The sequence below is a fragment of the Xiphophorus couchianus genome, chromosome 5, assembly GCF_001444195.1.
Source record: "Xiphophorus couchianus chromosome 5, X_couchianus-1.0, whole genome shotgun sequence".
In the NCBI taxonomy this organism is placed as follows: Eukaryota; Metazoa; Chordata; class Actinopteri; order Cyprinodontiformes; family Poeciliidae; genus Xiphophorus; species Xiphophorus couchianus.
In genome coordinates, this window is record NC_040232.1 from 35,458,940 (window position 1) to 35,485,922 (window position 26,983).

Here is a 26,983-nt window from a genome sequence, read left to right on the forward strand (position 1 = left end):
ATGCTTCCAACTCTTTTTTTCTTATTTTGTTTTTGCTGTAGTTCTGCCTGTTTTGCTGTCATTTTAGTCATCTTGTTCTTAACACATTATCTTAAATCCTTTAGGCATTTCTTTTTGTCTTAAAAAACAAAATGTGTTCCTATTAAATATAGAAATGTTTGAATTGAAATTATGAAATCACATTTGCTTAATGGAAACAACATTTTGAAAAAACTCCAGTGAAAGGTTTTTGTGGTGTATTTTGCAAAGCTGCAATTGAAACACTTTTTGCATCACACAAGTAACATGATCAACCACCACATGCTAGTGCTGGCAAGAAGAGGAAAGAAGAAAACAACAGGAAGAAGAATTATAATTGTTTTGTTTTGTTTTAGTTTTTTCAGACAATCTGTAGCTGGCTCCACCAGACAGTTCACAAAATTTGTGTCATTCTAAAATGTCGAATCTGCAGCTTTTCTGCAAAATGGCCGACTACAATTTCCCCAAAACGCCACATATGTAGCTGCTCCCCTCTCTAAGGGGCTTGTCGCTCCAACGCCTGAATAAGATGCTGACATCTTCTCTGATTGGCTGATAGATGATGAGCGCCACGGCTGAGTTATGAATAGATCTCATGTAACTGTTTACACCTATCGCTGCCATTACTTTTATTGACTTATCGCATGAACAAACTTATTCACACGGGATTTTAATTTTATGGAAACACCGCAATTGCAAAATTGTGGTTTTTCCACATTGGCAGAATATAGACAAATACTCACCCACATTGGAAACTTAGCTAGTGTTACCTTTTTAATTTTTTTCTGGAACTTGGATATTCTGGGCATTCTTTTCCTGTATCATCTGATTGACACCCCTTTTTTGTCTTCCATCTATCCATCGGGAAAGGTGGATCCTTCCCTAACTGTTTATCCTCTTGCTTCCTATTTAGCTCCTCCTGTCGGTTTTACTGATAACTCTTGGTGTTTTAATCCGTTGCACTTGTATCATTACTGATGGGCAACTAGATAATGAATTTAATTAGAAGACTATCATTCTTCAGCTGGCCTTCAGCCACTCCTAACCTCCCATCAAAAACACACATGCTTTCTGATTTATCCATTTTGCCTTGTAGAAGACATGAAACCGTCCTTTATTAAGATCTTTGAGTCTTCAGCCCTTCTCTGCACCAGTATAAATCCTACAATGATTTTTTAAATAATTATGGATAATGAAGGCATGTGTAGCAGATTGTTACCTAGATTGTGACAGTGTATGGTTCACTGGTACTGCTGGATGGAGCTGGTTGCAGTCTTGTATCCCTTTCTTTATTTTCCCAATTGGTAATTTAATCAAAGTAGCTCCGTTATTATCTTTTAATTTGCTGCTCCATTTGCACTTTCTGATCTGGTTTCGAGTCTCTTTCTACTACTTTTCTTGCATCATACATATACATTGCTGTGCCATCCGTCTAACTTGTGACTTTCTTCAGATTCAGTTTAATTCAGTTTAGTTTTGTCTGAAAGCACCAACTCAGAAACCTGGTCCAATCCAATGGATTACACAGAAATGCACAAAAAATAAAAATCACACTCACACAATGACACAAAATTGAAAGCTTTAATACAAGACAGACAAATTTCATTTACTACGACAATTCCTCTATGTAAAAAAGCCCAGTTAGAAGCATTAAAGTATTGATTTCCCAGCAATACCTCAGGTGGTGACAGTGCAAAAAAATGACTTCCATGTCACATCAGAAACCCTCCAGCATAACCAGGTTTAGTCCTGATTGGAAGTTTGAGAAAACAATAGTGGTCCAGAATTGCTCTGTATGGCAAAGAAAATCTCAGTATGTAGAGTAAAAGTCAGCAGCTGCTCACTTAGTGGCGCGTTCTAAGAAAAAAAGAAATTGTTAAACCAGGATAGAGAAATGATTATTGTGGTAAATGTGTCCTCTGTGGAAAAAAATACTGATAGAACTTGAAGTTGTTAGCAGAAATAACTACTGAAGCATATCTCAAAATATATTAAAATAATGTAAAAGGCTCATATTACTTGTTTTCATTTACAGTTTACAAATTAATTGGAGAAAAATAACTTCTGAGACATGTTGTGTGATCTGTTGAAATGTAATTTTTAAGGTGTTTCACCATAACGACCATTTGCTACGTTTGCAGGAGAGGAAAGGGGGAAACAAGCAAACCTGTGACCTTGAGCTCACTACTTTAGTTGGCTGTTGGACAACAAAGCCAGTTTCTTGGAGTGGCCATAAAAATGTCTGTCATAGAAAACTTATGGGCAGAGTAGAAAGGTATTTTATATTAGTGCCCACAAACAGGACTCAATTTCACCAAATCAGTAAGGAGGAATGGGCCAAAATTCTAGCAAACTATTGGAAGAAGCTTGTAAAAAGGATTTATGAAAGTGTCAGTGGGTTAGGTGGTAAAAACAGGCCCTTTGTTTCATGCTTCACTATGTACAGAAGGTCTGGCCCCTCAGCTCTTGAGAAACAATTATTTTCTATAGGCATGAACTCCATTTGAAGTTTAAAATGTTACCTAATTGTTAGCATTTGCCTGTGACTTATGCAATGCACCAGATTGATGCTATGAAGCTTACTGGAAGCTACTTCTGCTGTAAATAACCGTCCTCTAATGCGAAGAGAGAAACGCCGAGCCGAACAAGATGGCTGTTAATGGTAATTCAGCATTTGGAGGAGTGGCCAACAGGAACTGAACGGCTTTGTTCACTTCCTCTGCTGCCTTTGCCAAAACTACAGGCAAACTACAACTCTGAAACAGTGCAGAAGATTGACATCTTTAGGCGCAATTTCTTCTGTTCACTAATAGGCACGGTTGAAATTCTACCAGAGGAATATAGGTTAATGGCAGAAAGCCCAGATGGAGATGTGAAGAGAGATGATAAGCAGAATTTCAATGCCCAGTCTAGTAGTGGGACAAAGTGTCTCTCTCTTCTTCTTCTTTTGAGTGTATCGGTTTTCTAAATTCCCTGTTTCAAGTGATTATTTATTAAAATTCCAAGATATACATTTTTCTCACATGAAGAGCCTTCCTCACTAAAGCAAATGTAACTGTCTTAGGATCTTTAAGACCCTAGCTTTTTAGAATATGTTTGCTGGTGTCGGGCATTAGACTCCATTTAAACGCATCATGAGTAACTTCAGCTTCCTTCCAACTATTTCTTTGAGTTCCAGGGCTGAGGCTGTGATTTCTGATGAATGCCATTTCGTGTCTGGGTTTCCTTCAGATCTGCATCATTAGATTTTCTTAGAAGCTGAATAAATTAGGCTGAAAGGAATTAGATCAAAAAGACGGCCTGGTGTCTTGCTTTTCAGCCGTGCCACAGTCACTGAGCCGAATACAGCGAACACAATGATTGCCATTTCCCAAAGAGCTCTTCTGAAACTTCGTTTCAATGTCGTTCCAGTTCACCCTTAACAAGTGCTGGTTTTAAATTCAGTCCAGCCAGGTTCAAAGGAATAAATTTATTGTAATAGTGAGAAAGTCTCCAGTTCCTACTTGAGCTATCCATCCATCCATTGTCAAAAGCTGATTATCCTTGAAGGGTGGCAGATGATGATGGTGGTGTGGGGGGCTCTGGCTGTATGTAGGGTGTGTGTTGATAGTACTTACAATTTAAGGTTTGCTTTATATTCAAACCACCGCTGAAATATCAATAGGCAATCTGTAAAATTGTATGCTGTTCTCATCAGTCCAGTAGAATCATTTTGAAGTCACCGTTTAGCATCGCAGACGCAAGTAATCCCATTTTAAACTGAAAAAACACTTGAAGAGCAAGTCCAATAATAGCAGGGATGACTGAAATATCAGATTGTAAACGGAGTTTGACTGCAATCTAAAAGTGACTTTATTGTGACACACACTGCGTGTCACACCGCTGACAGAGTAAGAAAGGCGCGAGGTAACCTTTGTCACTGTTGGCATTGAAGTGCCAGACGTCCAATGAATCATGTTACCGGGGTGATGTTTAATCTGCTTTATTTATATCCAGAGGCATTCCAATAGTAGCAGTGGAACCTCAGTATAACCAGGCTGCTATTAATAACAGAACAGACATGTTATAACTCCATATGTACGCTGTCAAAACATAAAAACCTGATTTATGGGATGTGGCTTGGGCGCACTGCTGTACAGTTTGGATCAGTGTGGAAAGATTAAGTTGTTTTTTTTTGGAAGACATTTTTTAGAATACGTTGGAGGGTTCTTAACAAGGCCTATCTTGTTGAACCCTATGTTCTATTATCTGGATGGATCCATTCTGAGACGTGCCGCTTTTTGTTTTGTTTCTTAATTTCTGTCTGAAAATTATTTGTCAAGGAAGCTTCTCTTTCAAGGCTGTTGTTGCTGCCCGTGACATGGTGGTGCAAGTTTTTTCACAAGTTTGTCTAATTTTACGATAAATGCAACTCAGGCCTGGTATTTATTTTGTTAAAGCTAACAAAATAATGAAAGCTGAAATTGAGATAATATTTCCGTTTACTGAAATAAGTAAAAACTGTAACTAATGGGGTAAAACTGTATCTAACTGGAACTAAATTGTGCAATAAAATAATAAAACTAACTAAAACATGCTGAAGTTATAGACATATCTTTTGTTTTTATATTTATGAATCTATATATCAGCCTTTCAAACTGATGTAAAGTAGATATTATTTCATCCACTCAACCAGTTTACATCAGCTGCTGACAAATTACGACGCTCCATACTCCTGTTGGCTACGCTAGTCTGCAAAATGGCGACTGCAAAAGTTGAATTTCATTTCATTGTTCAACACTAATAGAATACATTTGTTGAAAATGGTATCATCATCTGAGTGTTCATTACCCAATATGTGTATCCATAATCACAATACTACACTTTGGTTAATTTTTAGTTGCTGAATTAAAAAAAGGTCAAAGTATGAAAAAACTAAAACCACTGTAACCAATAAAAACTAAAGCTAAACAATGTTTAATAAGTAATGAAAACTAGCAAACACACTCTAAAAACTAGTTAAGATCAATTGAATTGGACAAAAAGTCACAATGAAATGAAATGAAAATAAAATAATAAACCCCAAACTGTTATTCTCGTGGTGTGAAAGGTTATAAAAGGTTATATTATAGAACAGTAACAAACACAATGATGCAATTATGGTCATATGCCAATGAAATGCTTCTGACTTATTTCCACATCACTTGATACATATAGTATACTTGTAATTATATTAACATATTAATATTATTTAGTTTTTATAAAAGATTTACAATTGTTACTCCTCTCTGTCGTTTTATTCCACTGAGATTTTTGTTGGGACATAAAAATGCTACAAAAACACCCCAGAAAAAGTTGCATTTCACATGTTTCTGATGACGTCTTCTATTTTTGGTCTTGTATCTGCCATTCCTTTCACTCCATCTTTCACTTTTATTCTATATACATTTCTTCATCATACCTGACTTCTGCCTTTCAATTCACTGACTGGTAGCTGTCTCACACTTCCCTCAGCCTAGCGTCTTTTTGTTTTTCTCTGAAGAATTTGCACTGAAATGTTTTTTTTTTCTTTCAGTCCCTGCTGGAGCAAGAGTTTGTTATATTAAATCAGAGCAATGAGATAATATGCAACATTCAGCAGTTTAGCCACATCTTTGTTATTTTTGCCTATGAGTATCGAGGAGTTTGATTAAAGGGGCAGTATTATGTAAAATCAACAGTTTTGAGTCTTACATCATGTTATAATATTATTATAGTACGCTACAGAACATTGCAGCAGTCCTCCCTCACGACTTTCCCACTCTGCTCCTTCAGACTAGCCAGCAGCAATTAGCAAACACCTTTAATTGTAGGAGCTACTTCTCATTGAAATGCTGATAACAATGTTGTTAAAGGGTCAATGGAGGAGGCATGCTGTGATGACTTCCTGAAAGCGTAGTTTCAGAAAGTGTAAGATTTTCTTAAAGAGACAGAGGCCCAATTTCAAGGCGTTAAATTATGAAATCAGATATCTTTTAAGTCATATTTGATATGAACGGCATTTTTATAACAACTGAAGGTTATCATAGTTACTTGACTGCGCTATAAAATGACACTGTGACAGAAAAACACATAATGTTTCCGCTTTTAAAGAAGATTTTGTAAACAAAAGCTGAATAGTGTCCTCTTGGCAGTCGAGCAGAAAAAATGGCTTAAATTTAACTGAGCTTTACAAAAAAACCCACAAAAAAACTAGATTACAGTTAATTTTAGATTTCACATCCTAAATTGCTTTGTCTCACAGGTCCATGTTGGTATAAATAACTTATTTTCATCAGTTCATTAAAGTTAGTTAATGTTTTTAAGAACAATTTCATTTTACCATGTTAGCCAGTTTCTGGCTAACACAAATTATTAGACAGAAACGCTACTTTAATTGTTGTGAAAACACTTAAGGTAGTATTTTTTAGAACATCTCTATGCGTTTGCTTTGGTTATCTTTGTGTGACATTGAAGTGTGCCAAAACCAAAAACAGAAGAAATCTGTAAATTAGCTCATACATTTTTACAACACATTAAACACCAAAGATCCCATGTGTCTGATGAGTCGTCTATTCATGTGGGTCATGTCTCTGTTCGCTTTCCCCCCAGGTTGTGTCCATGGGCCTGTACCTGGGAGAGACGGCGTATCTGAGGAGCAGCTGGAACATCCTGGACGGTTTCCTGGTCTTTGTGTCTCTGATTGATATTGTTGTGTCAATGGCAGGAGGCGCTAAGATCCTGGGAGTCCTGCGCGTTCTCCGGTTGCTCAGGACGTTACGGCCTCTCAGGTTAGTGACAAATGGACAGAATTTAGCCCATCGCCATAATCAGATCCTTTCTTTTTTTTTTTTGTTACCCTGATATTGATTAAAAAGTATTATTTCCCCTGTAACATCGGGAAAATGTCTTGTTGTAAGTAGGTTTATCTGCCAACGGAACTAGTACTTTTTCATCAGTCTTAAAGAATTATTTACTTAAAACAAGGATAGCTATTGTTTCGTTTTATTTCAAGTGTAATAAGACATTTGCACTAGAAAAAAAAGACTAAAAATACTGACACTTGGTGTTTTTGTAGTGTAGCACTTCAACTGTCCAATATAAGCTTGTTGTTACCTAAATACTACAATGTCTGTCGAAAGTCTTACCTAGAAAAATGCATAGTAAAGAAAAATAGCAACTCATCTCTGAGTAGTTGCCAGGCAACATGCCGGACCACCACTTCCAACCACTGCTCCCAGCCATGCAAAAAATAGTCTGGGACTCGTCTGCCAGACATGGCGCTGTCTGTCCGTCCATCTATTATCTTTACTCGGTTAATCCTCTCCGGGGTCATGGAGGGCCTGGAGACTGACGGGCTGACACTAGACAAGAGTCAGGGTTCAATCTGGACAGTCCATCACAGGTCCAACACAGAGAGAGCGGTCTGACTCGGAGCGGGTCAAAGTCAGTGAGTTAACTGCTTTCTCCTCCCCTTCACTACCTCTTTGTTACTGAGCTCAAAGTCTCCTTTGTAGTGCAAGTTTTTTTTTTTTATCGTCTTTCTAGGTCTGTCACGCTCTTATTCTATGTGCAATCATGTAAATAAAAAGGAAAATGCCATCACAGCACTGGTTTCAATTCATGAGCTACAGCAGACGATCTAACAGACTAATGAAATAGAAATATTACTCTATCTAAGAGTAAAAAACCAAAATCTTGGAGACTTTGTGACTTTTTAGATCCCACTCTTTGTTTTGACCTCTCTAATAATGACTCTGGAGTTTATCTTACTGTCTTTACTCTCCTTCTCATCATCCATAGTGGAAAAATAAACTTGGTACGTCATTCAGGCTTGTTCCCCAAATTCCTGTAGTTTTTTTTGTTTGTTTGTTTTAATTATTGCTCTGACTCTTCAGAGTAGCATCCATTTTCTTGGAGCTATTTGCTGACGATTGAAGGTTAGGTTAGGTTAGGTTAAACTTTATTAATCCCATAGGGAAATTGAGGTTATCTGTTGCTCACACATTAATTCACATCCACACAGCATTAAAATCGTATAGCTGGAGGCATCCATAAAAGGTACAAGAATATAATAAATAAATACATTACCACTAAAAAGAGGTCTAGTAAAAGTGCTTAAATATGTTAAAATACTAGTTACCCCGTCTCCCTCCTCTTCCCCTCCCACAGATAGCAGCATTATAAAGCCTAATGGCCCGTGGAACAAAGGAGTTTTTAATCCTCACAGTTGAACAACCCAGTGAGAGGAACCTGTCACTGAAGGAGCTCCTCTGGTTGGAGAAAACAGTGTACAGAGGATGGCTAGTGTTCTCCAGGACTAGACTGAGTTTAGACAGTGTCCTCTGTTCCACCACCGTCTCCACAGACTCCAGGCTCACACCGACCACGGAGCCAGCTCTGCAGATGAGGCGGTTCAGTCTCTGTCTGTCTCTCTTCCTTGCATTGCCCCCCCAACAAACGATTGCATAGAATATAACAGTAGACACAATGGACTTATAAAACATGTACAGGAGCTTAGAGCACACATTGAAGGAGGCCAATCTCCTCAAAAAGTACATTCTACTCTGTGCTTTCTTGTACACATTATCTGTATTGGAGAACCAGCTCAGCTTATTGTCTAGTTGTAGGCCCCAAGTATTTGTATATGCTGACCACCTCCACCTCTATACCATCGATGGTGATAGGCAGAGGAAGGAGGGGCACCCTACGGAAGTCAAGAACCATCTCTTTTGTTTTTAGAGATGTTCAGTTCGAGTTTATTCCTGTGGCACCAGGCCCCAAAATCCTTCACCAGGCTCCTGTACTCCCCCTCTCCACCCTCCTTTATACACTCCACAATGGCAGTATCGTCCAAAAATCTTTGCATGTGGCATGTAACTGAGTTGTATTTAAAGTCGGAAGTATAGAAGGTGAAGAGGAGGGGCGAAAGAACTGTGCCCTGTGGAGCACCTGTGTTGCTGGTCAAAGTGGTGGACCTACAGCTCGCCATCCTGACAAACTGTGGTCTGTTGGTCAAGTAACCTGTTATCCAGCACACCAGATGGGGCTCCACAGCCATGATGTTCAATTTCTCCTGTAGTAGATGGGGCTGGATAGTATTGAAGGCGCTAGAGAAGTCGAAAAAAAGCATCCCCACAAAGCAGCCCCCTCCATCCAGGTAGGAGAGGGAACGATGAAGCAGGAAGAGAACAGCATCCTCAACACCCACCCTCTCTCGGTAGGCGAACTGAAGAGGGTCCCGTACGTTCTGCACCTGGGGTTGCATCATGTTCAAGACCAGTCGCTCTAATGTTTTCATGACGTCAGAGCAACTGGCCTGTAGTCATTTGGCTCACTTGGGCGACCCTTTTTTGGAACAGGGACTATGCAGAATGTTTTCCATAGTGTGGGAACTACACTCAGTCGCAGACTCAGGTTAAAAACCTGCTGTAGAGGTTCCCCCAATTCCGCAGCACAGACCTTTAGAACCCTTGGACACACCCGGTCTGGTCCTGCAGCCTTCCTAGGATGAAGTCGTCTCAGCTCAGTCCGCACCTGGTCAACAGTGATGGAAGGAGGATGAGTGGTAGGAGCGAATAGAGAAGGTGAGAAGGAAATAGAGGCAGAAAGAGGAGAGATAGAGGTGGAAGGATGATGGATAGGAGGGCTGGAGGAGGATTGCAGGAGGGAGGAGGTGGCATGGGGGAACTGAACCGATTAAAAAAAGAGTCAAGTTCATTGGAAGACCAACACACATCCGTCTTACAGACATACCTTATTTATTTTATTTTCATTTTGAAGCAGAAAGCTCCTTTTTTGTCACGCTACATTTATACTCCATAGAAACAAGAAATCCTGGATTCCTATTTGAAGGTTTTAATAGACTTTAATCAACCTCAAGATATGTATCTTAGAGACTTGTGTTGACTTCAGTTTACAGTTGATGCGGTTAGTGCCCAAAAACTAAATATTTCATAGCAGAAAGTTGTTGGGTTTTTTTTTTTACCTCTAGAGATATACTTCCAGATAAATTGTTGAATTTTTCTACCTATGAAATGTCACTGCAGCTTTTTTTTTTTTCATCTTTATGAGGAAAGCCACCAAGTGTATTGGATGCTTTATTTTGTCATAAACACCAATTAAAAAGATCCAAGTCAATCCATCTATGACCAATTTAGTATACATCTGTTCTTCGTATATTACGGTGAAAACACAAGCTTTTTCATTTGCTACTTTGATGATAACGACATGGCAAACTCAGTTCCTATTTAACAGTTTTCCATTGAAAATCAGCTTTCTTGCTCTCTGTCTTTCGCTCTATATGTGAGTCTTTGTCTCACTTGTTTTCTCTCTGCCTGCCTTCGCGTGGGTCACAGGGTTATCAGCAGGGCTCCAGGGCTGAAGCTGGTGGTGGAGACGCTAATTACTTCCCTCAAACCCATCGGAAACATTGTTCTCATCTGCTGTGCCTTTTTCATCATCTTTGGCATTCTCGGAGTTCAGGTACATGAAAGCATCTTCAGAAAAGTACCTTCCCCCGTGCCGAATAAAATTTACAAGGGGTGCATCGATTGCAGTTTTCTGGCCGATCACCAATCCTCGAAAAGCCTGACCTGCCGATTAAGTTGGCAACAGTGGCAGAATAATTGTTGACCGATGGATAAAAACAGTTTCTGATTTAAGTATTGGCTGATGGTCGAGCTTCCAAAATGTAGAAAATCGAGGATTATTATTCTATTTGTTGATTGTGTCAAATAGTGACAGCATCTCTAGACAAAGACAAATCATCTGAACTAATGGAGGAAACTTGAATGAATGACAACCTGCAGTCCCAAGTTGCTATTAGCTCTCCTCCCGTCATCTCTCGTTCCTCCCCAAAGCTCAACTGGCGTTAATTTCAATATCCCCCCGCCTGCATACGTTGCTTTCCACATTCTCCGTCTATGACGTATTTGATAGGAATGAGGCAGAAGACCACCTGACTGTTGCCATCAAGTTGCAATTTGAAGCTTTATTTGCGAACCAAACGCATTACAGACGCTGAATATGAGATTACTTCAAAAGCGTTGTAAAAGGCGGCGTCTGGCTGTGCTTACGAGTGTCGTCATGCCGTCGTCAGAATGTGTCTTTGTTCGCCTCGCTCGCTCATGTCTCCCTCTCCGTTTGCGTTTTTGCCTCAAAAGCTCTTCAAAGGCAAGTTTTACTACTGCGTGGGTTCGGACGTGAAGAACATCACGAATAAAACGGACTGCATCCGAGCCAGTTACCGATGGGTTCACCACAAGTACAACTTTGACAACCTTGGACAGGTACGGGACAAAAACATAACCAAAAACAAAAAGATATCCCCTTTTGTCACGTCTGTATTATTTTTGAACCTGTAAACATAGAGCTGTCCACAAAAGGTCGTTCTCAAAACGTGGGAGATAATTCGGAAAGTATTTTGCTAGAAAAATCTTTTTAATAATGAAACTGATTCTTCTGATTTGGCATAATAATTTTTTTTTTTTTTGCAGCTCCTGTTTTTAAGAGAAAAACATTAAGAATTATTTACTGTCTTTAGATAATTTCGGAAAAACTCAGTGTTCAAGATGCAGCATGAATCGACTAGTACATTATTGTAAGGGAATGCCAAAGTAAAAAAAAATAAAAAATCACCCAGGTCCCCTAGGGGCCACTGTAGACAACAAATGAAGTAAAAGTACAAATTCCCTATTAGACAGGTAAGATTTTTATCTAAGCGTGTGTTTTGTTTGTGTTCCCATAGGCTCTTATGTCGCTGTTTGTTCTAGCATCAAAAGACGGCTGGGTTAACATCATGTACCACGGACTGGACGCAGTGGGGATTGACCGGCAGGTAAACACACGTGGCGTTCAGTGACCCATTTTTCACGCTTAGTCTAACCGTTCTTAACTCCTCGGTGTTGCAGTCCATTGGGTTTATGCACAGTCGAATCGATTACCTTTTGTCAAGGTGTGACATACTGTCTTTTTAGTTAGACTGTATGAATGCGATCCTTCTGTTCCTGTGATTCCTCAGCCAGTTGGAGCTCCCTACTATCCCCTAAAGTTCTACAACAGCGAGGCACTTCAAACAGCTCCTGTTGATCTGAATGTTTTAAAACTCCAGCTTTCGCCCGGAAAAACCTTTTCAGATGGTCTTTGGAACTGAGCTGGACTCCAGCTTTATGTTGTCGATACTACCGCTACACTAATCTTTCTTTGTGGAATTATTTTATGTTTGCCTTTGTGGTAAAAAAAAAAAAAAAAAAAATCAACAAAGCTGATGGGAAAACCATCAAACAATGATGTACTCCTAATCATTTCCCCATTTTTCTCAGCTGATATGACAAATAACCGAGGAGGAATTATATAATACGCAAGCCTTTTACATTTATTAGATCATTTATTTTAAACAATGTTCCAGTAGTTTTTGCAGTTTTATTTCTAATACAGTCAATATCAGGCTTCCAACTAAGTTTTCTCTCCAGAATGATCCCGAAAATTTTAGTCTCGTAAACTGTCGAATTCAACTTCATTTAGGGAAACGTTTCTTAACATGATGACTTTGTTTTGCTTGTGATCGTTTGACCGCATTGCAGTAACATAGTTATTAAAACTTTGTTTCAAAGATGCCCTCTTTAACAACATTTCACGTGTATAGGTTTATCTACAGTTATTTTTGGTCTGGTAAAGCACAACGTTACTCTGGGTCACCTTCCTAAAATAATGACCTCAGTCATTTTTTGCCAAAAGTGACTTGTTTTTTATGCCTAAAATGTCTTTTGGAAAGAAAGAGGCTTTGATTTTTTATTTTTTTTTTGCCAAAATCTCTTTTGGCAAAAAGTGACTGAGGTCATTCTTTTCTAAAGTTGACAATATGTCAGTCTTCTTGTAAACTGAACTGACCTGAAGTGTTTCATGTGTGTTTTAGTCCATCATCAACTGAACAATCCCACCACTTCCCCTAGAGGCAGTGTTGGGTAGAGTAGCTCATGCAAGATCAGCAAAAAGAAAGAAGAAAAAGATGAAGATTCTGGACTTGCCAGAACTTCTCAGTTCACATTCTGCAACGCATTTAATGAACTACTGCGGTGCCTCTTTTCATTTCTCGGAGACTACGCACTATCAAGATCCCCTTCGCTGTCGCCATGTTTGTTGTCGTCTGAGACGCTCCTCTAAATTTGGAAGCTAATTGAAAAACGCCCTCTAGTGACTCGGTTGCCCATCAACCGTGGCAACTTAATAAACGGCTTTTAAAGTCGAGGGGAGTGACGCTTGACAACGGCCCTATTTACATACATAAACGGAGCATAAATGGGGCCTTAATAGAGCACATCCGGTGGGCGGAGGAGAAGTTAAAATACTCAGACGGCGTCTTCAGACAAAATGTTCTCTCTGTTATTCGGCTTCAGGAAAATAACATTCCTGCTGCGGCTAATTATTGCAGGTAGACATGCAGGAGGAACATTTGGAGAACGTGGTTATTGAGTTATTAGACAGATCCAATGACATCGGTATATATATATAAACATAGGACACTTAAACGGGCAGTATTATGTGTTTCCCAGGCACATAGTCCCAATTTATAGCATAATTAAATAACTTTGTGACCTTCAGATTGCTGCAGATATCAAATATGACTTAAAAGAAGTTTTACTTTGTAATTTAACACCTTGAAATTGGGCCTCCGTCTCTTTGAAGGAGACGGCGTTTCTTTCTTAAACTTCTCCTTCAGGAAGCAATCGCAACATGGCTCCTCTATTAATCCTTTAACGAGGTTTTTAGCAGAGAAGAAGCTCCTATAATGAGCTCAGCAGATCCACAGTTCCACCAGGTGTTTCTAATAGCTGCTGGCTAGTCCGAAGGAGCCGAGTGGGGAAGGGTTTCTCTGTGAGGTGGAAGCTCTGAAGCTTGGAAGCTGCAGCTCTGAGGAGGAGCTTTGTCCTTAAAGGCGGGGCTATGTCCACCCAAGTGTTTTGCACAGCTGAATGTATGCCATGGGAGACTGAAGGATTTCTCAAACATGCATGAAAGAGTTAAATCAACACTCCAGAGAATAACATTATAACATGATGTGAATCTCAAAGAAGTCGATTTTTACCTCGTACTGCCTCTTTAACAAGTGAAGAAGAAAGTAAAAGAAAGCATTCTCTTCTCCGAGAAACTTCATCTTTGCCAACACCGCCCACGGTCGCCTCTGCGGTCTGACTCCTCTCTCACTGCTGGAGCTCTCTTTAGTAACCGTGGCATCAGAGCTGTTGTCCTTTCCACCTCAGCTTTGGGTTAGAAGTGTTTACCATGCAGTGTTTTCCACAGGAGTGACCGTAAAGCTAGAGGATATAATGCAAATGAATCATCTCTGGCGGCCATCTCTTAAAAAACGACTCCATCAGTAAGAGCGGGCATCATGCTGGATGAGTCAGTCTGCACGTCAGGGAATACCTCACCGCTCTCCAACTTTGCACAGCCTGACTAATTTCATTTACACTCCATGCTGAGCTTTCAGCACTTAGATTGAAAATGTGTCTCTCTCATCTCTGACTTTATTGCCCCTGAAATAGATTTTTTTTTTGTTTCCTGATGATTATCTCCTCTTCTCTAAATCACTCCAGTTTTTTTTTCTTCCTCCTTCCCACATTGTCTTCCTGATTCTATCCTGTGCTTCGATTTTTGTCTTTCTTTTGTGTTTAGAGGCTTGACGACCAATGGGAGTGGTCGTTTATGTTGTGGAGGCTTGGTAACGTTGCCGACTTAAACAAACAAGAGCTTATTTTGTCTGTCAGGAGTCGCCTATAGAAACTCTGAGTCACAAACATGCTGACCTGTGGAGATTCAGAAGGCTGTAATTAAGCACAGGCACAACTTGATTCTTCTAGATTTAGCCCAAGCCGTCTAAACATTAACAAGTGCAAATATTTTAAGGAAGCTTCTTAAAGTCTCTCACTGGAGCACAGTTTTGGGTTCGGATCTGATCGAAATCTACTGAGGGTTGAAAGAAACTCAATATTTTCTTTAAGCACAATGCCAAATGATGGATTTGTAAGCTAGCAAACCTGAGACAAAGTGAGGGCAGGACTTAGAAAGACACTAAAATCTTCTGAACTGATGATTTTAGTGTCTCAAATCAACGAAAATTGCATCATTTTGTTGCCATAGAGATAGCGGTTGATACACGGTAAACACAAAAACGTCCAATTTTTGCACAACACATCAAAACGCCTGGCACATGGCAGTGACCACACTCAAACACACACACATGCAGTACTTCCTGTTGAACTCTTCAATCCTGACCAAACTCTTAAGACCGGAGGGGAAAAAAATGTTTACCAAAATCTTTCCAAGTATTTTTGGTCTAGTTTCTAGTGCAAATATCTTATTACACTTTACATGAGACAAATTAACTTACAATTAATGTTTCAGCAAGACATAGAAGCTTGTTTTAAGTAAATAATTACTTAATATGGATGAAAAAGTACTTGTTCTATTGACAGAGAAATTTTGAGTCTCGGGTTTCTATAGGCAAACCTGAGTCTGCCTATAGAAAGCTCAAGACCAAAATACTTGGTAAGATTTTGTGCTTTTCAGTGCGATGGTGACCGTGTTGTATATCCCTTCAAAATGCTAAATCAGCTGCTCAAAACTTTGAACACCGCAGTCTCAAAAAAGTCAATATGCCAGTAAAACTGGCTTTCATGTCGTTTTCCGTTAGGCGTTTACATGTCACATTTCGTTGGTAACAGAGGCAAAGACACTTTCCGTCTTTGAACATCTCAAGATTTCTGAGCTTCACTAGCAAAGACCTTCCTCCATCACTGTCAAGGTTGAAGACAGTGAGACATTTTAAATGAAATCAGACTTTTCTCCCTTTTTAATAGACTATGAAAGAGTTTGGACAAACAAAGATGGGGAAAAAAAGTGATGCTTCATTCAGCAACAATGTCGGGATCTGTGAGAGAACGGCCTAAGCTACAAAAATATATCTTCAAAGGCAAAAAATAAAATATCAGCTCTGTTTTGACTTTGCAAACAGCACTAAAGATAGAAAACAAAAATATGGATTAAAGTTGTTTTTTTAGTGAAAAAATGTTTACTCTGGACATGATGGCTTCCATGTCTTTAGCATTACAAGGATATCCAACTAAAAGAGTTTTTCCTTTCAACGGAAACATTGCAATAGACATCCGTCTTTACACTTATTGGGTTTGTCAACAGGACAATGCAACGGTTAACAATGGCAGAAAGGACTTCTTCCTGGAGCATAATGTCCTTTAAGGCCTTCAACACAAGTAGTGGAGCTACTCACTTCTGAGCCTGTTCATTTTTGACATTTTAGTTCTATTATTTATTTATTTATTTTTTTTTTTTTTGCATTTTTATCTTACATTTTTTATCAATAAATTAACATCGTCTTTAATTCTAAAGCATTTTGTCAACTCTTTCTCTTTTGTTTCCTTTCTCTGCATTTTGTTTTTCAAATTCAGATTCCTAACTTGTCCACATGATGCCTAAATACGAACAGCTGTTACTGTTGACACAAAACCTTACCAAGTATTTTGGGTTTAGTTTCTTGTGGAAATATCTTCCTACTACACCTGAAGTAGGACAAAACTAGCTTACATGTTACTTTTTAGCTGCATGCAGAAGCTCGTTTTAAGTCAATAATTCCTTAATATTAATTAAAAATAAATAAATAAATAAACAAAAATACTTGGAAAGATTTAGTGTTTTTCCAGTATATATGTGGTTTTGATATTGACATTTATACGCAGATAATCCTCTGGGTTTTTTTTTTTGTTTTGTTTTTTGCGCCAGTGGTGTGGAACTGTTATCTTGTCATTTTTCAATTAACTGAAAAGCTAATTTTCTTATTTCACAGTTCAGTACTTTTCATTTATTACAGATCATTTTATTTTCAGTTATACCTCAGCTACACTGATCTACAACTGTTTTCTTTTTAAATTCCAATCTGACCATGCTCGTGGTTTCTTATTCCATAAGAGTCACTGTTTTTCCCTCCCAGTCATTCATCATTTCATTTGTTTCTCTCCTTGTCCTCTCTCCAGCCGTTGACCAACAACAATCCGTGGATGCTGCTCTACTTCATCTCGTTCCTCCTGATCGTCAGCTTCTTCGTCCTCAACATGTTCGTGGGTGTGGTGGTGGAGAATTTCCACAAGTGTCGGCAGCACCAGGAGGTGGAGGAGGCGAGGCGCAGGGAGGAAAAGCGCCAGCGTCGCATGGAAAAGAAGAGGAGAAGTAAGAAAGAGAAAGTTGTGGATTGACATGTAGAGGTAGTAAATTAGGTACGATTTTAGGAAGTGATGAGTTTATGAATCGGGGAAGGTGAAGAACTGAGCGGGGAGAAGTAGCTGGCATGGGGACTGGACTAGAAACAATAATCTTCTAAGGCAACAAAATTAAAATAGCATCAAATGGAGCACAGAAAAAGCTAAAACCAGACAAACATCAGTTTAAGAATTGATAAAGTAAAAGACTGATGTCTACTCTTAAGTCTTGGAGTGTTTGAGAACAAAATGTAGTCTAAGAAGAAAGTTATGTAACATACAGTTATATTGGGCTGAAAACTTTAAAATAAGCTCCTGCTTTTAAAAAACATAGATAACACATGCTAAAGTCTTTCTGTAACATAAATGAGAATGAGTCTTTATTTGAACTCATTTAAAACTACTCAACCTTCGGCTCACAATTATGAAACTTCTTCCCTTAATATGAGCTCTTATTTTTATGTCTGTCTTTCTTTGCATAATTTCCTCTGCTCCTCATTTTTACTGAAACTGTTGTTAAACCTTGTTTGTGCCTTGTGTTTTCTACACTAATTCTCTTTCTTTGTTTTCTGTTTGTTAATATCTCTGACTTTATTGTTTTAATCGTTGCTGTAAATTGTCTTAAATGTGCTATACAAACAAATTTGACATTAACATTTTCGATTTGCCTTGTTTTTAAAAAAGCACAGTTTCTCCTTTGTTTTTTGGGCGGGGGGGTGGAGGAGATCTTCACATGTGTTTTTACTAGCCAACCTCCTTCACATTGTATAATTGGTGTTCTTTTGTTTTTTTAAATGTCTCAAAACCGTGTCCTGTTTATTTTGATCTTTCCTTTTTTTTTAAATCCTTAATCTGACTTTTTGCCATCTTGTGGTGCAGAAGCCCAGAAACTGCCTTACTATTCTTCCTACGGCCGTACCCGGCTGGCCATCCATGCTCTGTGTACTAGCCACTACCTGGACCTCGTGATCACCTTTATTATATGCATTAACGTCATCACCATGTCCCTGGAGCACTACAGCCAGCCACAGGTGAACACACATCTTGATTCAGAGGGATTTTGTGGACTCGTGTAGGGCGTCAGGACATCTGGTGATGATTGGCTGTTGGGTCTCTTGCAAACGCCTGCTGCTGATTTCTGCCTGCTGTTTGTTTTTGATTATTTTTTGTTATCTCAATAGAGTTTTCTGCTCTTCCATACCAAACGACTGTGATAGAAGCAGACTACACGTAAATCCTTATGAGATTTTTACTGTACAGTAATTAGAAGTTTTCCACATCCGATACGATACCGATATTGCTGCTTTGAGTATTGGCCGATACAGATACTGACCCGATACGATACCAGCACGAATAATGCAGACTTTGATTACTTATGGAGAATGTTAGAAGATATCTGATCAGGTGATATTACTCAGAGAACAATAGTCAATAGCAATAGGTATGACCACTGAACCGACCCATGTATTATTTATTATCCAGTGGGTTTGCATTCAGATTACAACTGCTGCTAAATAGAAATGCTGGGGCAGACTAAATTCTGGAGAGGACTGCTTCTGTTGGCGTTCTAATATCGGAGAGTTTAGACAGGGGCTAATATAATCCGATACTCCTTTTTTTCTTGGCCTATATCCAACCGATATCCAATATCAAATTCGAATCAGGGCAATACTTATAGTAATCTTGAACAAAAACACCAACATTTCACAGTCCTACATAGAATCATGACATTACTTTTACTTAAAACAAACAAAACAGCTCATATTTCTGCCAAATGATGGAACATATTGATTATTACTGTAGTACTAGCAGTAGACCTGGAGTATTTATGGAGGTTAGAGCCCAAAACCCCTCATGAATACCTGAAATCTGAAAATACTTAGAACTGTATTAATAGCTTGAACTAAAAAATTTACGTATGCATAGATTTTAATATTTATTAATAAACACGGACAGTGGATAGCGTCTGTGTTTATTACCACAGTAGCTAACGTCCAAGATTATCTTCATATCTGTCCTTATTAGGCGTACAGCCAATCAGCACCTAGGAAAACAAATGGTGCTTCTGGATTGGCTGCTTTGTAAACCGCAGCCAATAGCGTGCCAAGTAGTAATGCACATTTGTATTTTTAAGTTCCCAAGCTGTATTGGCTAGTAACTGATTAGCATATAAATCAGTTAATATGCTAGTAAGCGCCACAGGAAAATCAGCAAGTATGTGAATTCACAAATGCTGAACTACAAAGAGGCAACGGTTCACTGTATGGCGTTTCTATTAGTCTACATGATGACTTGCAAGGAGTTCACTACTCCTTTATTATAAAGCATCATGTAACTGAAATTGTTTGTAGGATGTGATAGAAATTACCAAAGCTTCTTTAGCGTGTGCTTCTCCTCTCCATCTACATGCAAATAAGATTTAATCATCATGTGTTTTCAATACCTCATTAATTGCAGAGTAGTAGCTAAAAACAAACAAAAAACAAATGCTGCGCATTTCCTCTCCAGAGTCTCATATAATTTACTTGTCTGTCTCAATTAAACTCGCCTCTATTAAGAGAGATTTGTTGGCGAGATCATTTGCTCCTTCTGTCAAAACACACTCGCAGAGCAACAATCCTCATAACCAGCTGAGATTATGTTCTTCTGAGTTCTCAAAATGAAGCGATAAATAAATGACCAGCAGAATCAAATGAAACGAACAAAAAAAAAAAAGTCCAGATAGAAGACATATTAAAGTTTGCATTCCTGATGCCGTTTTTTCTTTCAAACTTACATTTTTTTCTCTTTGAACTTTTCTGCTTGCAGTCGCTTGAGACCGCCCTGAAGTATTGCAACTACTTCTTCACCTCCACCTTTGTCATTGAGGCGTCTCTCAAGCTAGTGGCCTTTGGCTTCCGCCGCTTCTTTAAGGACAGGTACACCTCTGGCTTTTTACCAGATGCCTGCTTTCTCATTTCAACTTTATCTTTCATTAATGTGCTTATTTTAATGGCGTTCTGCTTTCAAATATGTTAATACTGGGCTGATCTTGTGGAAATGACAGTTCAGCCTAGTTTTTTGTTGTTGTTTTTTTTACCACTGGCAGATTCAAGTGTAAAGTAATTCTGTAATTTTACCAGCATGTTGAACGCTAAAGTTTTTACAGTTCTCAGCCAGTAGCCAAAAATGATACTCAAGTAGGAGTAGCACTACTTCAACATATTCCTACTCCTCTCCATCTAAAAGTAAAAAGTCTCCATCCAAGAAATTAGTTAAGAGTAAAAAAGTATTTGGTAAAAAGTCTACTGAAGTACTGAGTAATATTTAAAAATTATGTAATCAGATGGGCCAAAATATAAAGTTAAGTGGAAATTTTGGTATTTTAAGAATCAAAATGACAATAATCTTTGTACGTAACAAAAAATTACCAAATTTGGGAAAAGAAAGTTTTTCCAAATCAGTGTCTTTCAATAAAAAACTGATGAAACGTCAACATAAACTGCAGGTGTGTGTCTGTGTCTGGTGAATTTTTGGTTAAAACATGTTTGTTGTTCATTCAGTGGGTAGAGAATCCAGAAATATTACTCAAGAGTAGAAATACTTCATAATAAAATTACTCAAAGTACAGTGTAGTAAAAATACTCCTAAATGTAAAGTTTTTCCAAAATATTACTCAAGTAAATGTAACTAAGTTACTATCTAACTCTGCGCATGAATGCCTGAAAGCATCGCTAATGTGATCATAGACTGGTGGGCAGCTTCTTAACGTGTTGATTTTTGTGTCTTTTTGTCTCGTTAAGACAAGCAGCCTGATGCTAAATCCTAAATTTCATTTTTTGTCTGTAGACTTCCAGCAGCAGAAAAGCCCAAAAGTTACAATGCTGCCAGCCGTCACAGTTGAAATAATATTCTTGGTCTTACCATACTATACCATACCAACTTTATTTATAAAGCACTTTAAAACAACCACAGCTGATACAAAGTGCTGTACATCAAAACACAACATAACAATAAAAAAGCATAAAATAAAAACTTACAGTTTAAAAACAAAAACATACAATTTAAAACTAGATCCCGCTAGAGTTGAAAGCCAAATAAAATAGATGGGTTTTAAGATGAGCTTTAAAAGTCTTGTGCAAGCTTCTCCGTTTCTTCTCCAAATGTACAAATGGTCATTAGGAAATATTTCCCAGATCTGAGATCTTTGTCCCGGAGAGGATTTGTCAATTGTACTCTGGCTTCTTATCCTTGCATGATGAACCGAGTGCCATTTTATATTTTATATTTTTCTGTAGCAAATATTACGGATTCAATTTATCGGTAAAATTCTTTCTTTAAATACTGCTCCCATCTGTACCCTGGTTTCTTTGCAAATATCACTCAGAAGTTAGGAACCTTTATGCACAGTTGAAACCACTGAATAAAAAAATACAAACACTTTTTCTAAGTCTTCTGCCAAAGTTTGACCCAACTCATACAATTTAAAACATACTGACCCCATGTATATCAACTTTTGAATTGAGGAAACTTTGATACGGATATATATATATATATATATATATATATATATATATATATATATATATATATATATATAGTCCTGATCAAGTTTTCTGTAATTTAGCAAATAGAAATAAGTTTGGTCATTCTAACTGAGCAAACAAGAAAAGTTTAGTCTGGTTTAACTTCAGATGATTAGAAAGAAAATGGGTTTGTGTCTTTTTAGTCAGTGTATGTAAATATTTGGCTTCTACTGCAGATAATGTGTGTACTGTATTTCTAACCTAACTAGCATTGCTTACAGTAGTTACTCATCTTAAGAAAATGCAAATAAGGTGAAGTAAATTTGGGGCCAAATTATTTGAGACTATACTTTCAATTAGCTGTTAGCATCTCCATTCCATTATTGTTATTAATATTAATGACAGCACCAGCCTTTCAAATTATGGCCAAATGGTAGCAATTCATCTGCCAGGTTGGAAAGTCAAGCAAATTGCTCACTGAGTTCATACAAAGCATTAATATTCATTGCAAAATTAGTATAATTTAGGCTTTTTGTATGTGAATTCCTAAATTTCAGAGCTACACACTTAATTAGGCAAATCTCTGCTCCTTTTTTGCCTGAGTAATGTCTAATTTTACATCTCAGATATTAGAGATTTGGGTGTGTGTGTGCAGGTGGAATCAGCTGGACTTGGCTATAGTTCTGCTGTCGGTGATGGGCATCACTCTGGAGGAGATTGAGATCAATGCCTCCCTTCCCATCAACCCCACCATCATCAGGATCATGAGGGTGCTCCGGATAGCGCGAGGTAATTCCCCCTACAGTCGATGCAACAACAACAACAAAAAAAGTGTAGAGACCACAAACACTTCATACCTCAAGCAGCTGCATCACTTGTATAGCTGCCTTTATTGCTGCTAAATAAAGCCAATTGATTAGCGTTTTAAATGTCTCGCGTTTGGCACTTTGCTTCCTCATATTTAGAGGAAATTAAAGCAAACCCCCGTCGGGGCTTACAGTTTATTTTAACTTCACACTGAAGAGGATGAAGTCTAATTACATCAATCTTGTATAATCCTCACCCGTTAACGTTCACCCTTTGCCCTCCGCTGGGTTGCTGAGGGACTGCTGAGAGGACCCATGGGTGATATGCTAATTACTTTGCAACAGCTAGCTGTAATTTGGAAGCAAGAGGGGCATTTGACCGTGTGAGGACTACAAGTCACTTTCAGTCTTTCTTTTATGCTCTCGTTATACTTGCCACGTTGTTTGACCTCTGGAAAAACTTTCCTTGACTTCTGAAAACAACACAGAAAATATTTAAAGTTGATGTTATTTTCTGTATTATGACTAAACTATTATTATTCTGTCATTTACTACCTTTTTGTGTTTCTGCCTGTTTATGGAAATTGTAAATATTACACATTTTGTTGAACGGAATGTAAATGTGATTGACTAATAAGGTTTGAAAATGCACTTCGCAATGTAAAAAAATCTATAAGAACTATTAGAAATTGATAGCTAGGTGCCTTTTGAACTTTACGGACATATTCACACCAGTCCAGTGTAGTCTGCTTTAATCAAATTCTAGTTTGTTTGCTTGGAAAGTCTAGTTTGTTAGAGGAGGTGAGAATGCGCAATCAAACTTTGATACGGACAAGAGATTGAACTCTTGTACGACTCTGTTCGGGTAAGATTAACTCCTGTGCGTTTCGAATCCATATGTGTCCAGAGATCACTCCAAAAGCAGGAAGCGTACTGTAGCACAAGGTATTCTGGGTAAATACAACCAAAAAAAACTTGCTAGACTAGCCCTAGTGGGAGAAATGTCTTTTGACAAAAGTAAAATCCTACAACCGCTAAAATATGATGCCACTTCATGTTTGTCTACATTTTGTGAAGGAGAAAGATGAGCTCATGTCCTCTTCCGAGGTTTCCATGTTGTTTTCTTCAGTGGTTCTTGATGCAGCGCCACCACAGGCAAGGAGGGGAACAGGTTGCTCATAGGGCTCGGTTCGTTGGATGCCTTGCGGTGTGAAAGCGAACCACAGCAGCTGAAAATGCAACAAAATATGTTTGGTCCAAAATCAGATTGAGTCTACTGGGTGTGAAAACACCCTGTAAAAATAAAAAAATAACCTATTCTGCAAAATATTTTTTCTTTCTGTGAATTATTAATTCAGTTAGATTTTTTTTTTCTATCTCTGAACTCATCAAACATCACAATCATCTCACACAGTTTTATCTTATGTAAGCAGAGCACAGCTGACTAAAGCTCCCATATTTCCAGCCGTCGAGCACACAGCCAAACAAATACAGAGCCTTGACATTATAGCTCTGCCAAGCCCAGCCGCCTCTGCCAGGGAACCAAGACTAATATTGAAGTCATCATTTACAGACCTAATATTGAAATCCTCTGCAGCAAGCCGTTCACACAGGCTCCACCAATCTGAGAGCAAACACAAAACTTCAGATTTGGAATCCCTTCTCTGGAATAGAACCAGTGATGTTTGGATTTTAGGATTTGAGCTGCTTACATTAAGGTCTTGCATGGACTGGCAGTGGCATTTTTGATCTGATCACAACAATACGAGCCAAGAAAGGAGAGGAGCAACCAGATATTTTATGTAAACATAAATGTGATGATACCTTTGCAGTTTCTCCTCTGTCTGAGATGTAAACGTTTTAATTTGCACATTATTTAGACTAAAGTTCAATCTCTCCTTCAGGGCTTTTAACTGAAGATTACTATCGGGCAATAATAAAATAAAATGCATATTACTGCCAATTAACATTAACAGCCGCTTCGTTCGTCTCACCAGTTCTCTCTTTGCAGTGGAGGACAGTTGTTTACAATGCAGGCTATATCCGCTAAGCTTCTGAGCGTCAAAGTAGCATACCACCGACATGTCCAACCTTTAGCGATTGGGTAAAATTTAAAACTTCAACAGAGTCCACACTTGCAGGAAACAAACGTTTCTCAATGTTGGAGGGTCCAAGTGGATGAAGTGAGGCGTAGAACAAGGGAGCTGTGTTTCTCCAGGCTAGCATCAATCCACATAGCTTAGCTTTTCCAAATCCTAATGATAGGTATTTTCTCAACCTTTATAAAAAGAACCACAGACAATGTTATAGTTTTTCAACCAAGCTTTTGCAACAGGAGAAGGCACAGTAAACCTGGCATTTCTGCCAGCTGTTCACCGTGCGTTCTGCCATCCTACTGCAGAAGCTTGTCTTTTATTAGCAAAAAGACAAGACAAGAATGGAATGTGGGAGAGTGAAAGCAACATTTTATCTTGACAGCGGGGAGGGGGAACACAGAAAGTAAATTCTGCACACAGGCAGTTTCACAACAACTAAGGAGAATTCCTAGAAGATAAGACGCCACCTGTAAAAACATGCTTGAGGTTAAGGGAAAGGCCAGTTATGTCTTTACACATTTTATCAAGTTCTTTCTCTCTAGGATGAGAACACTAAAACCTTTAAATGAAAAACAAACTAGTAATATAAAACTACTAATGTAAGAGTGATAACAAAACATAATAATTCTATCTCTTATTGACATCTAGTGCTAATGCGTTTCACTTTTAAGTAATTAATTAAAAAAATTATATGTTCTTCTTATCATTGAGTAATTTGTGTTTAATGAATGCTTATGCTATATAGCGGCTGTTTAACGGATATTAAGTGCTACCGTGTACATCTATTATCTTTGTTCGTTAGTTCCACGGAACAGCATGAAATCTTTTGTAAAAGTAAAATATTTTAGAAAACTGCACTTCATGACTACAGTCTTTGTAGAAAGATATGCATTTTTAAACAAATAAAATAATCTGTCTTTATGTTTTAATTGGAATCATAAAACAATTTCCATTTCTATAAAAACTTTAGCAATAGAATGTTTATCTTTGTAAACACGTGTCCATATTCCTGCTATCTGTGAAGCAGTACACATCCTCAGTGATGCACATGTGGATTTCTCCCCGGCAGCGTCTGTGTTCCTTCAGAAATTGGACGCCTGGGAACAGCGGAGGGTCTCCTGTGTCGCGTCCAGAAACACATTCCCCCTCTATTGATCATTTCTCTCTCTCGTGTTCCCTGTCTATCTTTAATGTATCTTGATTACTCACCTCTATATCAGGCAGGGCTTTTTTTTTCCAGTTTTCTGTTTCACCGGGGGTTTTTCTTTCGATACCTGAACTCCTTTGCCTTTTAGGCTTGTCCGTAGCGTTTCAAAAATCTACTAAAATTGGATGATTTGTCCTGCGGCCAAACTTCTCTTATCGTCTGCCATCTCTTCCCAGTGCTGAAATTACTGAAAATGGCAACCGGCATGAGGGCCTTGCTGGACACAGTGGTCCAGGCTCTTCCTCAGGTATGTGTCATCACACACACACACACACACCGCTCGCAGTATCTTCCCTTAGCTTATTGCGAGGACACCTAGGAGTTAATTAACATTTGCTAAATGATAAACGACCAGAAACTGTGACTGGTCCCAGAGAATTACTGACTTTCAGGAAGTCAGGTTATGGCAAAGTTCTTCTCCCTAATGCCATGAAAATCTGTCTCAGGCCTTTTTATCTGAATTTTGGGGAAATAAAGGAACTCTAGTAGCACAAAGTTAAGGGTTTTATTCCCACAGCTATAAATGAGACAAGAGCAGCTGAAGATTTTGTGCTCCTTCAGTACACAAAGACTCGGCACTCAAGCATTTCCTTCATTTTCATGTGCTGTTAAGTGTGAAGTATGTGAACAATAGCTGGATTTTAGTCCTGTTAGCGTCACTGAGACGTGTAAGGTTAGAGTTTTATTGAACATTGGTTTCCAGTGCTGACTTTCAGCTTCAACAAAGGGGTGTTCACATAAAATATGAAAAAAGGTGGAAGAATCACAAAACCACAGCTGGCGAGAGAGTAAACATACCTGCTTGAAGGGACAGTATTATGCTCAATTGACCTTGACGTCATTGTCGTCATCTTGAAAATGCAACTCCAGCTCCTTCAGACTAGCCAGCAGCAATTAGCAAACACTGTGCATCTACTGAACTCATTATACGAGCTACTATTCTGTGCAGCACTGGTAAAACGTTGTTAAAGGGTTAATAGAGGAGCCATGTTGTGAAAGTGGAGTGTTGGAAAGAGCAGGACTTTCTTAAAGAGACATCCTCAGTGATGCACACTGAGGCCTAATAGACGCCTAATTTCAATGC

General features: G+C 38.5%; 1 protein-coding gene across 2 annotated transcripts in view; it reads left to right on the plus strand.

Moving 5' to 3' along the window:
* The window catches only part of LOC114145100 (voltage-dependent T-type calcium channel subunit alpha-1I-like), a 194,018-nt gene that overhangs the window by 141,094 nt on the left and 25,941 nt on the right, over positions 1-26,983 (plus strand). For both annotated transcript variants that reach the window (XM_028018492.1, XM_028018493.1), the window contains 9 exons: positions 6,628-6,806; positions 10,374-10,500; positions 11,181-11,306; positions 11,765-11,854; positions 17,064-17,256; positions 18,165-18,316; positions 20,094-20,203; positions 22,446-22,579; positions 26,076-26,146. In XM_028018492.1, the coding sequence (XP_027874293.1) occupies positions 6,628-6,806; positions 10,374-10,500; positions 11,181-11,306; positions 11,765-11,854; positions 17,064-17,256; positions 18,165-18,316; positions 20,094-20,203; positions 22,446-22,579; positions 26,076-26,146 (1,182 nt within the window). The remainder of the gene's footprint in view (positions 1-6,627; positions 6,807-10,373; positions 10,501-11,180; positions 11,307-11,764; positions 11,855-17,063; positions 17,257-18,164; positions 18,317-20,093; positions 20,204-22,445; positions 22,580-26,075; positions 26,147-26,983) is intronic.